At 50.0% G+C, this 15,488-nt stretch overlaps 1 protein-coding gene across 10 annotated transcripts in view; it reads right to left on the bottom strand.

Annotated features, from left to right (window-relative positions):
- Window positions 1–10,385: 10,385 nt before the first annotated feature.
- The window catches only part of PINX1 (PIN2 (TERF1) interacting telomerase inhibitor 1), a 93,976-nt gene continuing 88,873 nt past the window's right edge, over window positions 10,386–15,488 (bottom strand). For 9 of the 10 annotated variants that reach the window (XR_016229897.1, XM_089327203.1, XM_089327206.1 and 6 more), the window contains one exon: window positions 10,386–11,149. Coding sequence is in view for 8 of the 10 variants with exons in the window: in XM_089327203.1 (XP_089183329.1) it covers window positions 10,631–11,149 (519 nt within the window). In the remaining 2 variants the exon portion in view is untranslated. The remainder of the gene's footprint in view (window positions 11,150–15,488) is intronic. The other variant, XM_089327211.1, reaches the window with a different exon arrangement.

Raw genomic sequence — 15,488 nt, 5'->3', positions numbered from 1 at the left:
CTTGGTGTGAGTCTCTTTGGATTTATTCTACTTGGAGAGTTTTTAGCATCTTTAACTTGTATTCCTATGTATAAGAAGTTTTCAGAAAGTTCAAGGAAAATGTGCAGTATGATAAAATGGCATGGATTTCAAAACATTTTGCACAAAAATAAATTTCTTTTAACTTCACTTTTAATTACTCTCATTTTTCTTCAAACTTGTGAAGTTTTTCAGCCATGATTTCTTCAAATAATCTCTCTGTTCTTTTGTCTCTTCTCTTGGAACTCCCATAATGTGTATATTGGGGCCACTTGTTCGTCTCATAAGTCCTTTAGGCTCCTGTTCATTTTTCTTCATTCTTTTTTCCTTTTTGCTCCCACATTTGAAGATTTCAAATGATGGTGTTTATGCTCACTGATTCTTTTTTTTTTTTTTTTCTAGTTGAGTCTGCAGCTAAACCCCTCTAGTGAATTTTTCAAATCACTGATTGTATTTTCAGCTCCAGAGTTTCTGTTTGGCTCTTAGTTTTAGGAATCTCTATCTCCTGTCTACCTTCTTATTTTGTTCATAGTTTTTCCCTATTTCCTTTTGTTCTTTGACCATATTTTCCTTTAGCCTTTTGAGCATATTAACACAGTCATTTTAAAATCTTTGCCTAGTAAGTGTGTTATGTGTTTCTTCAGTCACAGTTTCTGGGGGTTTATTTTGTTCTTTTGAATGAGCCATACTTCTCTGTTTCTTTGTATGCCTTGAGATCTTTTGTTGAAAAAAATTTTTAAGTTTATTTTTCCTAAAAAGCCACCTTCTACAGTCTTTACACTGGCACGGAAAGCTTTACAAATTATCGAGCTCCTGAATCCAGAGGTCAGTCCAGGGGAAAGGCTTAAGGGCTTCACAGATCTCTTCTGCAAACCATCTTCTCTGGCCTGTGTTTAGGTGCGCTTCCTCCAGTGTACTCCAGCTACTCCAAGTGTCCTCATTTTCCAGACTCTCATCCTACCTTCTTCGTAGGTGCTTACATGTTCTGTTGTATTCCTCTGCCTATAATCTCTTGCCCCTGGTCGTCCACAGAGCCACAGTTTTCAGGCACCACAGCACCCACCACTTCCTTCTGTGGCTTCCCACTGCCATTTCCTGTCTGAGTTTTGGGTCAGATCAGACAGATACCAGTTCCTTGCGAAGACCACAAGTGAGACAGAATGGTGTGAACAATTTACATATTTTGTCTTTCTTGCACAATGGAGGGAACCAGGAATTGAGCCTGCTCCTCCTGGTTTCCCTGAATCGACAGGGCATGGACAAATGAAAATATCATGAACTTTACTACCATTTTGAGTGTGGCTCTTTCCTGATTAAGTCTTCATTTGGCTGTTTTCAGAACTCCTTGAAAGTCATTTTGCTCAATCTGTAATTGTTTAGTTAATGTTTCATTGGAGAACAAGGATCTAGAGCTTTCCAGTTTGCCATCTTGATGTAATGTTTTGAGTGATTGTACATGGTGTTATGCTTTTAGTTTGTATTTCAAGTAGTTCATTAAAGAAGTATTAAAAATAATTCTGGATTTTGTGATCTTGCTAAACTTAGTTATTAGTTCAATGGAAGGTTTTTTTTTTTTTTTTTGTAGATTTCTAGAGGTTTTCTATGTAGACAATCATAACTCAAGAGGAAAATGCAATGAAAGGGTGAGCAAGATTTGGAAACTTCACAAAAGAAGATTTAAGAATGGCCATAACATAGGAAAAGACGTTCAACACTACTAGTTAGCAGAGGAAAATGCAAATTAAAGCCAAAATGAGATATTACTATAGAACTGCCAAAACTAAAGAGATTAAAAATATCACGTGAGGGATTGTGGCACACACAGAACTTTCTTGCTCTTCTTATGGGATGGAAAGTGGTGTCCTTTGGAAAACGGACAGTCTCTAACTTTAGCAAACACGTCCTGTATGACTCAACTTCCCACTCCTTGGTATCTCCCAGGAGAAATGAAAATCCACACCCAAAGAAGACTCGCGTTTGCGTGTTCATAGCAGCTTTATGCACAAGAGTACAAAACTTCAGAAAGCCCAAAAGTTTTCACCAACTGATGAACAGATACACTGTGCTCCATCCATGCGGTGGAATCTACTTGGCAATAAAGATGAACTGACTACTGACAAATACAATAGCAGTGCTGAATTTCAAAAGCATTGTGTTAAGTTGTATGATACCATTTACACGAGATTCTAGCCATGATAAAGCCCCAGTGATAGAAAGCAGGCCAGTGATTGACAAGGGAGCAGAACAGGAGAGATTTAACTGCAAGGAGACACGAGGAGAATTGCTGACTGATAGAAATGTTCTGTCACAGCGGTTGTGATGACTACACGACTGTACACGCTTCTCAAAGCTCAGCAAGCTGCACACTTCACATTGGTGAATTTTATTATTCATAAATTACACTTTAAAAATATGATTTGAGTAGCAGATACAGATTACTTTGGGCTACAGGTGCTTGCTTCTTACCTTGAAAGATCCTAAAAGTACAGAGAAATGTGGGAATCAGAGGATCATTTCAGGGTAGGTGTTGTGGCATAACAGGTTAAGCTGCTGCCTGTGATGCCGGCATCCCATATGGGCACTGGTTCAAGTCCCGGCTGCTCCACTTCTAATCCAGCTCCCTGCTAGTGCACCTGGGAAAGCAGTGGAAGATGGCCCAAGTGCTCGGGCCCCTGCACCCATTGGGAGACCCAGATGAAGCTCCTGGCTTTGGCCTGGTCCACTTCCTGTTGCTGAGGCCATTTGAGGAGTGAACCAATGGATGGAAGATCTCTCTCTCTCTCTCCCTAATTCTTTCGAACAAATGCAATAAAATCTTAAAAAAAAAATAAAAACCAGGAAATCATCTCATTTACTCATTGCATCATTTTTTCAAACAGTATTTTTTAAACAGGTATCAGGGGATATGTGCACTGCTAGGTGTTGGAGACACAGTGGGAAAAAGCTTCTCCTGTGACAGGTCTTGAAAGAGGTATGCGGCTAGTGCTAGACTGGCACAGAAGAGACACCTGACCCTGACTGAGGGCAGTGCGGGGTCTGGGGGGCTGCTGAGCTGAGTCTTGCATGATGAGTATATTGGGCTTTCTCCCCAGACACAGCCCCAGCGATCCCAGGGCACAGCTGGGAAGCTCTGTCGTGCACAGAGAACAGTGGGAGCTTTGGAGTTAAGCAGTCGTGGGTTCCCTTCCTGGCCTGGCTGCTTGCCAGCTGTGTAACCTTGAGAAAATGTTAATCAAGCAGAATCTCATTCCTGCCCCCCCCCCATCCAGAATAAGAGTATTCTCAATTACTCATAGGGATCTCAGAATAAATTGGAAAAATACTTATAAAGCACCCAGTCAATAAAGGCCAGTCTCTAGGAATTGATAAAAAGGCGCACAGAGCAGCCACCCTCCCCGGCTGTTCCCATAACCTCCTTCCACTGCCCTGGTTGAGCACTAGGGTTGGGGAACGCAGGGGCTGAGGCCTCACATTGCGCCCTGACCTGCAAGGTTGTGATGGAGGGGTCTTAGCAGCAGGGCGCCCCTCAGGGGCCGGGCAGGAGAAGGCCCAGCCCCGACAGAGCCCACAGGACATCCTGCAGCCCCTTCCCTTCCGTCTGGTGTGGTTCTGCACCGAATCACCACCTTCATCTGCACCCATCTGGTGACATTTCTAGAATCCAGGGTCCATGAAGCGAAACTCAAAACCTAGTAAGCCCAGCTCCAGCAAAAGGGTTCAAGGTCATCCCTGAAGATGCCTCTGAACTTCCACACCCAGGCATCCGCGCACAGGGGTTCTGCTGCCCAGCAACTCCGCAGGAGCATTCATGGGCTCACAAAATCTTTTGACAGTGTCCTTCTGAATTTGGTCACATAAACTTGTGGCTACCCAAAGGAAGCGAACGGCTTTGCTCTTCCAGTCTCCATGGCGCAGGTAACTGATGGTGACCTCTGAGGGCTGGGGCCCCGCTGTGTCATCTCTGCATTTCCAGCATCCAGCACAGAGCCTCAGGGATTAAACGCATCTGATGGTGCCTTCGTACGCTTCTTCCACTTGGGAAGTAACTATAGTTTGCATGAACTAACTCACCCGTCCAGCAGAATAAATTCAATTATTACAACAAAACTCAAACATCGCATCTATAAACTTCCTAGCATCAGAAAGGGCTGGGGAGACTTCCTGGTGTGGTGGACATTCCCCCTGCCACCTTTTGAACTGGTCAAAGCACTCAGCAACTCTTGATGTAAAAATACGGCTACAGGGTTGAGGTGAGCGGCACATCTTGTCTCAGGGACGTACATCTAGAAGGATCCTCTACCTGGAAGGCCCACTGGCTTATACGCGTACATCTAGCATATTCTTGTCCTCTCTCTTCCAGATCAGTTCACATCATTTGTTCATCTCCCAGTGTCAGTGCCTTGCCCCATCATAGCAGGATTTTGTAATCCCTCCAGGCTAAATTGCAACAACTTGCTCCACTCGGGGCTGCCAGGAGTCCCAGGCAAGGGCAGGATCCTGACGCCTGTCACCTGAGAAGTCTGAGTCAACGGGACCACACCTCAGCCTGCCCCAGGGCCTGCTCACAGGTTACCGCCCCCGGTGGCCAGCCCTAGGTCCTCCCGGGACTCTGCTGTCTCCAGGGTGACCTGACCACACCTTCCAGATTCTCAGCCTGGAGCCTGCCAGTCCTGAGCGAAGAGTTGCCGGAGCCCCGGCGATGGTGCCACAGAGCACCGGGGCCGCAGTGCCGGGCTCCCCGCACCTGAGAGTGGGTGTCGGCCTGCCTGAGTATGCCTGCGCTCCCCACTCCACAGGAGAGCATTTGCTTTTTCTTTACCCTCTTTACCTCCTTACAGGAGTTCTAGGTTTGTAGCAAAATTAAGAGGCAGGCCCCGGCCAGCGCCGCGGCTCACTAGGCTAATCCTCCACCTTGCGGCGCCGGCACACCGGGTTCTAGTCCCGGTCGGGGCGCCGGTTGTCCCTCTTCCAGGCCGGCCCTCTGCTATGGCCCGGGAGTGCAGTGGAGGATGGCCCAAGTACTCGGGCCCTGCACCCCATGGGAGACCAGGAGAAGTACCTGGCTCCTGCCTTCCGATCAGCGCAGCGCGCCGGCCGCGGCGGCCATTGGAGGGTGAACCAACGGCAAAGGAAGACCTTTCTCTCTGTCTCTCTCTCTCACTGTCCACTCAGACCTGCATTGCCTCATGGTCACCCAGGGACTGTAGTTTAGAGTAGGAGTCACCCTCGGTGTTGTGCGCTTCGTGGGTTTGGAAGACTGTGTAAGACACGGTGGCATCACTCGGAGCAGCCTAACGACCCCCCCGCAGTGCCGGCCTCGCGTTTCTTCCCCCGAGAGCGAGGAGGGAAGAGGATGTGCCGAGTGCCCACTGTCGCGTGCTGTGCTGGGTCTGCACTTCGCTTAATCTTATGGCCGTCCTTTGAGGAAGGAAGACTCGCAAACAAGGCCCTAGGAAGGGTCTCTTGAGACCCAGTGGTCTGGGCAGTTTCCAGGAAGACCCTAGCGCGGAGGTTGGGAGACGGACTTCAAAGGTGGGCTGTGGCCTCGTGCGACCCTGGCCATACCCCATCGCCCTGGGATATACCCTCGCCCTCTGAGGTCTGTTCATTTCTTATGCATATGAGTCCTACTAAGCGCAAGGCATCATCCTGGGTGCCCTCAGGATATAGATGAGCATTGCCTTCAGGAGCCCTACGTCTGAATGGGGAGCGGTATATCAACACAGCATTAATGCGGGCGGACTTGGCTGAGCGTGGAGAGCACGCTGACATTTCAGAAAGGAAGAGCTGCTCAGGGAAGGCTGGAGGGACTGAGGGCATGAGGCAGGGGGTGGAGGACGGACACCCAGTAGCTGGGAGTGGAGAGCCACAGTAACATACCTGAGGGACAGACGGAAGGCGGGCACCTGCAAGCCAGGGGAGAAGTACTACGGTGAACTGGACTGAGGCACAGAGGATGGAATGGAGGCCAGCTCCGTGAGACAAGGGCGGCGATGACCAGGCACGGGGTCGTGTGTGTGTGTGTGTGTGTGTGTGTGTGTGTGTAGGGGGGGCGTCACAGGCAAGCACCTGCCTGGAGGATGCTGAGGGCACTCCACCAGGATGAACGGCTGAAAACGGCTCTCGACGAGGGCCAGAGCAAATGGAGCGTGGGGTCCCCGAGGCAGTGATGGGGCCCAAGAGGTGGCCTGGAAAGGACGCACTGAATGGGTCCTTGGGGTGTCAGCTGCAGATAAAGTGGAAGCCTGGGAGCACTAACGGCACCTGTGGGAGTGCTCAGAGCCGAAGGGGAGGGCAGAGCCGGGCTCAGGACCTCCAAGGCCTTCCTGCCACCGCCTCACACTGCACTGATGGCAGAAGGGGGAAGACCGAGCAGCAATCAGGAGAGGAGACCCGGGAGGGGAGTCTCACGGAGCCCAGACGGCGGGGGAGGAAGACTGCGTAGGTCTGGAGTGGTCACCGCGGGGCCTCGCGGGGGTGAGGAAGATGAGGGTGCTCCCGTCAGCCACAGTGCTGCGGTTCCCCCGGATTGCCCACAACCTACTTCCTCCAGGTTTGGAAACTGCACTTGGGGGTTGCCTTCCGTAGTTCTCCATTTCTTTAACAAATAATCACATCTCTGTAGCTGTCCCCTCCAGGCTCAGGGTGTCGCTGGCTGGTGGGTGGAGTGGGGCTACCTCGAGGTTCCCTCTCCTCTTCCTGCCACAGCAGGTGGGGAACTGGGAACACCTCCCTGCTTAGACAGAAGCCATTTCCAACACACTGTGTGTGGGAGAGTGAACATCAGGTTGCCCAGGCCAGAAACGCTAGCGGGGAGATTTCAGCAGAAAGAAAGTCATCCCTGAGATTCAGGTCCCAGATTCCCACCCAACATGAGCAACATTGACACGAACGCTAACGAGGAGCGAACGCCATCGGCCGGGACAGAGGCTAGTCCTGAGCAAATCATGCTGGGATTATTCCAGGAAATGGTGGCCCATTCTAAATGACACAAGTTGACAGAACTTGAATGGGAGACACGGTTGCATTCCTCTGTCTTGAACTGGCCTGTAGCCTCGAATCGATGCTTAATAAATGTTTTCAGCATTTCATCTTTCTCTAAGCACATCTGATATAGAAAATACAAATAGAACATTTCAGATATAACTGATTACAAAGCTCTCTCCTCTGCTGAAGGATTCACTGTCGCTTTCCTTGAAGTTCGCTTCAGGTTCACCCAAAAATTCAGCTCCAGTGCAGTGGGAGGGAACGGCTCGTGGAGCAGCTGCACCAGCCACAGCTCCTCACCCCACTGCCACTCACCCTTCTCGGCCTGACGTCTTCTGTGGCCTCTCCCTGACTGCTTTCATGGGTGCTTTGTACACGTCATTTGAATATACTTACAGATTGCATAGGAGTTTAGACATCGTTAGGACGTGGGGCTAATTTGCTCATTAATAATCGAGCACTCGGAACCACGCACTGGAGCACCCAACCTGACCTCCCCAGCCCCACACGCCAGCACAACAGGCTCCAAATTGCAGCGGCTGCAGAACCTGGGAGATAAACAGGGTGGCAGGCGGTGAGGAAGTTCTTACTCAAATCGAAATAGTCGTGCCTGCTGAGCCAAGCGCTGAGATCACTCGGAGAGATTGTGCCCGGACATTGCTCTGATGCTGTTTCTTTCGAGAAAGCAGGTCTCGGCTTGCTGCAGCCGCCAGTCAGTGAACAGGTGAAGGAGAGAGGCGGAGGTGTGCATTGCGCTGGAAAACCAGTGTTCACTCAGCCTTCCGCTTTCAAAGGCACCGGCATTTCCCACAAATGAGAAGAAACTGTGTGCTTTTCCCAGGCGTGCAAACAGGATTTAGAGGACTGCCTTACCCGATTTCTCACCAACATCTTGGGCAGGTTGGAAAGGAAGGGCCACCGAGAGTTTTCGGTGTGCAGCGTCTGCACGCCGATGTGTTTTCTCCATGGCTCATGCAGACAGATTCAGAGTAACTATAAAGCGCTTTGCAGTTTGCCAGCCTTCAAATACATCCTCACTTAAACGTTCACAGGGAGCGTCGCTGAGGACAGGGGAAATAGGATGCAAGGCGAGGGCTCGACAGAGGACAGACGAAGAGGAGCAAGGCGGGCAGCTGAGGCCCAGAAGGGATGGGAGCGCGGCTGGGCGTCGGGGGCAGCGGAACTCTACAGAGGAAGCAAGCAGTGAACAGATGCTAACAGCTGCCTCCCTCCCTGCGGGGCTGAGCACAGCGAGAGCCGGGCTTAAAGTGCCTGGGCGAGGGCCAGGCCCACTGGACTTCACTCATGATTCCCGTTTAATAGAAAAGGTAAAAAAGGTTGCTTCAGGACACACACACTCGGTAGGACCTCTTCCCAGGACAAGTCGTTTTCTGGAAACCTACATTTCCCCTAAAACTGAAGGATGCTAAGGCAAGTGTTGAAGACTATAAAATCATTGTATTTTTATCTAGTGGAATAATTCAACCAAGAAAGAGGGTTCATATGCCAACAATTTAAACAGCCTCAGGCCTAGGAAATGTCATTTCAGAGTATTTATTCCACTTAGACGCAGGAAACTAAGTGGTCTGAAAGAAAAACAGGCGGGGAAATCGAAGCTGGGGATTTCTGAAGACCGTTGCGCCTCTGTCTCCTTCAATGCGAATGGCCGCCCTGTCTGCTCTCCCTGAGCACAGGCCTTCCTGGGCCGCACATCACCCCAGTCCTGCCTCCAGCCCGGCCACGTCGCACGTTCACCTGCCGTGGAAGCCCTCCTCCCAGGAACTACAACTGCCCTCCGGCACCACCCTCTCCTCCTGCCCCCCCCCCCCCCAGCCTGCACCTCACTCCGCCCTACGTGCACCACACCTGCCTCCCAAACTCACACCATTTGGCGTCTTCTCCGGGTTCTCATTTTTGTCGCTAAAGTCAATACAAGAAAAGGCCAGAAAAAACCAAACAGTGTGCATATATTTTCAAAAAGATAGCTCCCTTTAGGTTTTCCATATCCCCACTCGCCCTGGATCCCTAGTTGCCCATACAAGACGAGACAAGCAGAGGTAACGTGGGCAGGTACCTCTGTGAAGAAAAGTGACTTTATGATTAGCCTGGGATTCTAAACCCTTGGAGGGGCGTGACAACTTCAGCTTGAATTCCTAAGAATCTTCTCTGCAGACTGTGTGTGTGTATTTAGACAATTAGGGTTGTTAGAGACTAAAACCACTCATTCCTGACACTTCTTCTCAATTTCAAGACTTGGGACCATGCTTACTATCTAATGTCTGACCTCGAGAGCTAAAATCAAGGGCAAAAGGTCACCAAAGTGTGGGTGAGTTTTAGTTCCTGTTACCAGCAGCCAGCTATAAATCAAGTGGAGAGCAGCACCTGGCCCAGGTTTCCCTGCCACGCCCACAGCTCCCTGACAGGCCTGTCAGGAGGAGGCCAGCGGGCGACAAGACCGCCCCAGCAAGCTGGGGGAGCAGGGTACAGGAAAGCTGGAGCGAAAACAGCAGCAGTGCCAGAGAGGGGGCGAGGAAGAGAAGATCAAGGGAGCTAAGAAGGCAGAGGGGACACGAGGCAGGGGAAGGCCTGGGGCCCTCTACAGCCTGCACCTGTTCTGTGTCCTAGGGAGGCCATGGATTGCCCGCAGTTAGCTGGGTGACGAGCACAAGGGACAGGCCAGCGTGCGGCAGGGGAAGGCTGCACAAACACAAGGAGGCGACAGCCTGCACTTGGAGCAGGGCGGACAGGTGTCTGACTGTTTGTATGGCTTCTACTCCTTAAAGAACGCTCTTCAGGCAGCCTCAATCTAGAGATGGATTTCAAGACAGCTTCGTTTTGAACTTCCTGAAGACCTCCGAATCGTGCAAACCAAGGCGAAGCCTACCACGGGCCAATGCTTCCCAGGACCCCACAGTGCAACTGTATCTGACTGCTGACAGTGCAGGAAGCAAGAAAAGGCTGATGTGAGAACGGAAGATGGAGATGTCCCCAGCGTCAGTCCACCTCTCGGCTCTGAGGTCGTGGGGAGAAGAGCTGAGCGCACATGGCTGCCACTGCTTAGTGGAAGAGAAGCCATTTGAATAGTTTCCCCATCAAAACACAAACAACACAACACAAGACAACAAAAAGCCCTCTGATTCGGGAATGTAGTCCTGTAATTCCTACTTGGCAAAAATATATGGTTGGCTATGGAACAAAAGGAACTATCTCAATCCAAACTATTGCCTCTTAATCCTTTAATTAGCCTAAGTCCTTCACAAGGAAGCACAATTCGTTGTTACTGAAGGAAACCACCACAAACATAGATTGAGATGTCAATGTGTGTGCACACACACAACTGGATGTATTTGTATGAACATGAAAACACCCTCATGAAGGGCTCAGAGTTTAAAAAAAAAATTTATTTGTTTATGAAAGCCATGATTTGGAACCTTTTTAAAAAGTGCCCCTGGGAAGAGGGTCTGGGGCAACCGCGGAGAGCAGGTGGGACGCGGCGGTCGGCGGGCATGTTGAAAGATGTCCCCACATGGCCTGGGGTTCGCTCTGCCCTGACTGCAGGCCAAAGGCGTTGGCCCCGGCAGCGCCCTGACAGCTGAGCGGTCGGAAGGCCCTGGCTTGGGAGAGTTCACCTGGAACCTTTCTTCTTCTTCTTCTTCTTCCTGTTCACTGGGGCTTCATCCAGGGCAGGGTCCACCGGCTCCTGTACCTCTGCCGGCTGCTGCAGCTGTTTCTTTCCTCTCCTTTTCTGGGGCTCTGGGGTACAGTCCTGGTCTCCAGCTGGCTGCACCCAACCCTCTGCAGCCAGGGCAGCAGCATCGGGACCCTCATCCCCAGAGGGGCCTCCTGCTCTTTTCTTCTTCTTGGCCGCTGGCTCGCGGTCCCCATCTCCCTCAGGCTTTCCCTTCTCTGGCCGCTTGGCCTTGGGTTGGGGGTGCTCCTCTCCATTTTTGTCTGCTGTCTCTCTGCTGCTTTTCTTTCGCTTCTTCCGTTTCATGGGGGTCTCTGAGAGATCAGTCCCTGGAGCCGTGACCTGTGCTTTGTTCTTCAGCTCGGCCATCCGCTTGGCAAAATACTCCTGGATGGTGAAGGCGCTGGTTGTCGTGGAGGCTTCGTTCCCGTCCGGAGAGCTAGGGCTGGGATCGTCCTAAGGCAGGGAAGAGTGACAAAGCTGTTAGGTGTCAATGGTTCACTCTGACAGCCCCCAGGAGCACTCCATGAGGGACCACGCACTCAGCAGCTGAGGGCTGGGTTCCCCCTTCCCTTCCTCCCCTCTGCTGGCCCTGGGGCTGGCCCTGGGGCCTGAGCCGCGAAGCAGAGGCCACGTGGCCATGTGGTTGAGTACTCTGTGGGGCAGCAGCTGAACAGACAGAGGCTAACAGGACTAACTGGCAGGTCCCCTCGCCGGGCCGCTCAGTGAACACTGCCCAGAAGCCACGCCATCAATGGTGACTGTCTCCCATAAAAGACAGGGACACAGACGTTCTGGTGCTTTGTGAGGTTCTCAGGAGCTGACTGCAGCCCCATTAAGGTGACACAGGTCTCTGGGCACTGACCTAGAAACACAGATGCTACCTGTGTAGGTGAACGCTCCCACGAGGACAAGAGCCAGATTCCAACCCGGAAGCCAGCTTGTGAGGAACACAGGCAGAGCCCGGCCACGAAGTCCTCCCCGATCAAAGAATAGGGAGCTTGGGGGAGGGCTTTGGCGAGTGGTGGGGAGAAGGGAGATGCCCCTCCTCCTACTCGGACGCGGACCAGATACTCATGGCCGTGTTAGTCTTCTCTTTAAATGTGAGCAATTACTCATTCATAACAGCTGGGATTAAGTGAGGTTTATGTTCTGGTTTTAACGCTTGAGAAGCAGGAGAACATTCCTTACACAAGAGGCTGGGAGAGGCAGCGAAAGGCTGGTGCCCCTGTAGGACTGTGGCTGGCAGGTGACGAAAGCGTCCGTGTGAAGAAGGAAGCACCTTCGTGGAATCTAAGGAATATGCTTCAGTAAAGCCCACGCCCACAGTGACTCTGCCCACAGGGACTTAAGATAACCCAGTCATTAAACCACGATGCTGAGTGTGGGTTTCATCACTACCTGGCCTCTTCCTTCTTGTTCACTGATTCTCACAGCAGCAGGCAACTGCTCTCCCCTTTCATGTGGGGAGGGCAGGAAAGTTTCTGAATGAAGCAATTTTCACATAGGAGTCTACAAATGATTTCAAATTTAGCAGCTGACTCAATTACGAACCAACACATTTAAATGGACCCTGTATTTTCTTGATACGGTGGCCTCAAAAACCAGCTCAGTGGAATTGAAAGGAGTGTCTCATATGAAGTTCCAGCAGAACCAACATCGTATCAATGGATGGCTGGTTCCCGAGTGGACCCTGTCCCGGAAAGGCACCCCGGCAACACCACCGCTCACCAAATCAACACTAACCTGATTTTCTTCCATCTGGAGGCTACACAGAAATAATCATCACATGGCCACCTTTGTCATTTCAAAACACCAAATGCAGAGCAGATGGAATAAATCAACTGCATTTTGGAGATGTTTGTATTTTATCTACAAAATTCAATTTTTGCCAGAAGAAAAATGATAAGGAGCTGTCCTGGGAGACAACAACCAGGTCACTTTGTCTTTTCGTCCTCAAAAGCTGAATGAAAGCTGACATCCCGCACAGCAGAGTGCAAACCTTCTCAAGGCTCAGGGCCCGCCCCTCTGGCTCCACGTCCAGCCCACGCACGCCCACAGCCACACGGGCCACAGGCTCTGGGAAAGCTGCCTGATTCCACAGCAGAGGTCTCACTTGAGAGTAACACGGCACCCAAGGGGCCTGCCATTGCAACTCACTCACATGCCAGCCATACACCACAGCTCCCGACTTGCTCACCTGTTTACCATCTTCTCCGCTTTTGCTTTAACACTTTAATCACTGGATCTGATAGCTGGTATTAATCACTAATTATTAGGAAATACAAGATCATTTTGGAGTTGCCGGTGAATGCAGCACATCTTTCCAACCCCAGAAAGGAAGTATATGGTGATCAGGGGTTTAATAACCAAGGGTTACTACACACCAAATCTAGCGCAGCATGGAGACAAACAAGAGATGCTGGCACCTAAATCCTATGTATCCCAAGGAAAGCTCAGGCAAAACAATGACTTGCTGGGGACAGCTGTGTAGTGTCAGCCCACACTACAAGGACACACTGCTTCAGAACCCACGGACACTCAAAATCTGCTTCCCCCAGGAATGGCGCCCAGAACTCACACTTTCTGCACTTGAAATCAGAAACCGCTTCTACTACAGAGATTGTAACCCTGGTTCTATGCTCTTGGCCATGGCAACACATAAAAAAGTAGACACATTTTCAAAAAAACTAATACTTTTCACATCTGGTCTCTATTTAGATTGAACAAGTATTAAAAAAGCACCAATTACTTTTCAGTATTTAGAAACAGAGACAACTTGCATCTTTCCACATCCCCTATTAAACACACAATATAATCTCAAAAAAATTCTATAACATTTAAATGTGATTTTTCACGACTTCATAAATATTGACAATGTCCCAGTATGCTAATGGTATTCCAAAAAGTAGTAAAACAAACTAAAAAGTAACTTGAAAACTTTTGGTTCCATAAAAAATACTACCAAGGGAGGTGTGGTCCACTAATTGTTTTGCCAATATTTGATTTAACCCCAAGGATTCAGGAAACATCCCTGTCTTCTGCAACTCCAATTCCAGCCATTAACCAATGGAGGTCCTCCAATAAATCCCCGATCGCCTCCGGGCCTCAGCTAGCTCATCAGTGAAGTAGGCATTAAATGAGATGACTTCTAAAGTTCCTTGCAGGGCTGCACTGTACTTGAGCTGACCATCACTCCACGAGACAGCAGAGCAGGTGAGGTCCAGCGGTTCTTGTTAGAGCAGCAGAGATGAGCTCGGCTCAGAGAAGACGATCGCCCACCTGCCATGTCAATATGGAGAAGTGACAAGAACAGAGCTACAGTGGACCCATGAGGAAATGCGTTCACCACCCGTAAGAAGGCAAAGACCACATCCACTAATGCTGCCTGTGTGGGCTGGAAGAGCCGTATGCGATTTTGTAATGAATAATATTTAAGAATTCATTTGAAAGAACTGCCACTATGCAGAAGCTAAAATCTAAAATCTGCAGTGAATGTTAGCTGGATATAATTGATTTTAAATCTAACTCCTGGAAAATCAGACCAACACTTACTTTCCTAAGGCAGGCAGTAAGAAGCTGGAATCATTTTTTCTTTTTTTAAAGACTTATTTTATTTATTTGAAAGACAGAGTTACAGAGAAAGGTAGAGACAGAGAGAAAGGTCTTCCATCTGCTGGTTCACTCCCCAGATGACCACAACAGCTAGAGCTGTGCCAATCCGAAGCCAGAAGCCAGGAGCTTCTTCCTGGTCTCCCACGCGGGTGCAGGGGCCCAATGGCTTGGGCCATCCTGTATTGCTTTCCTAGGCCAAAGCAGAGAACTGGATCGGAAGGGGAGCAGCTGGGACTAGAACCAGCTGGGACTAGAACCGGCTTGAAGCCAGGGCTTCAACCCACTGTGCTATAGTGCTGGCCCCGAAGCTGGAACCTTTAAAAATGATAATACATTCCCATGTTGTACTTATGGTTTGAGTTTCTTTGCATATAATATGGCTTGAAAACCTCTACTGATCCTTCGCATACTGTAAGTGTTCTCAAAAGGTAGACAGGGGTGGGGTGGGGCACACGGGGCAGCAATGCCAACAGGCTGGCAGTGAAAAGGTGGTGGGTTTCTGGAATAAACTCGGCTTCAGTCTGGTTCTTGAAGCTCCCCTCAAATGCCATCAGTTTTAATAGCTAGCTGGTGATGACATACAAGAGAAAGGTTAAAAGATGGATAAAGGTGAGAGAGTCCAAGTGTGTGGGAGCGGGGGCTTTGCCCTTGGGACCCCCAGCTCTCTGCTGAATCCTACAGGTTCCCAGGTCCTCTCTCAACTCAGCCAAACTCCGGGCAGCACAGCAGCAGGTCATATGTAAGTGTGCATGCCCAGGACCAAGTGGTTTACCTAAGGTGAAGTTTGAACGAGTTCAGCGAGTGAGGAGGAGAAATGGTAAGAGATTTAACCAAACAGTTCAGAAACTGCTGTCTCTAAAGATGTGATGTTGACTCTGCTCTACCTTCCCTTTCACTAATCAGACACAAAGGCACATGATGAGTCCTGAAATACTTCCTGTGTATTTCAGAAGCCACTCTTTCTTGTGAACCAGTTCTAAAGAACTGTCTGAGGGTTAACCTCATCTGCTCACCGAGAGTCTGACAGTCTCCTCAAGTCCTTCAGAGTTGCTGAGTGTACACAGTTCGTTAAAAACACCAATGACTGGGGCTGGCGCTGTGGCATAGTGGGTAAAGCTGCCACCTGTAGTGCCGGCATCCCATATGGGCTCTGGTTCGAGTCCCGGCTGCTCCTCTTCTG

Source organism: Oryctolagus cuniculus, chromosome 2, assembly GCF_051225735.1.
Source record: "Oryctolagus cuniculus isolate XC-2025 breed Fujian yellow rabbit chromosome 2, ASM5122573v1, whole genome shotgun sequence".
NCBI lineage: Eukaryota > Metazoa > Chordata > Mammalia > Lagomorpha > Leporidae > Oryctolagus > Oryctolagus cuniculus.
This window is presented reverse-complemented; position numbering and strand designations above follow the sequence as displayed.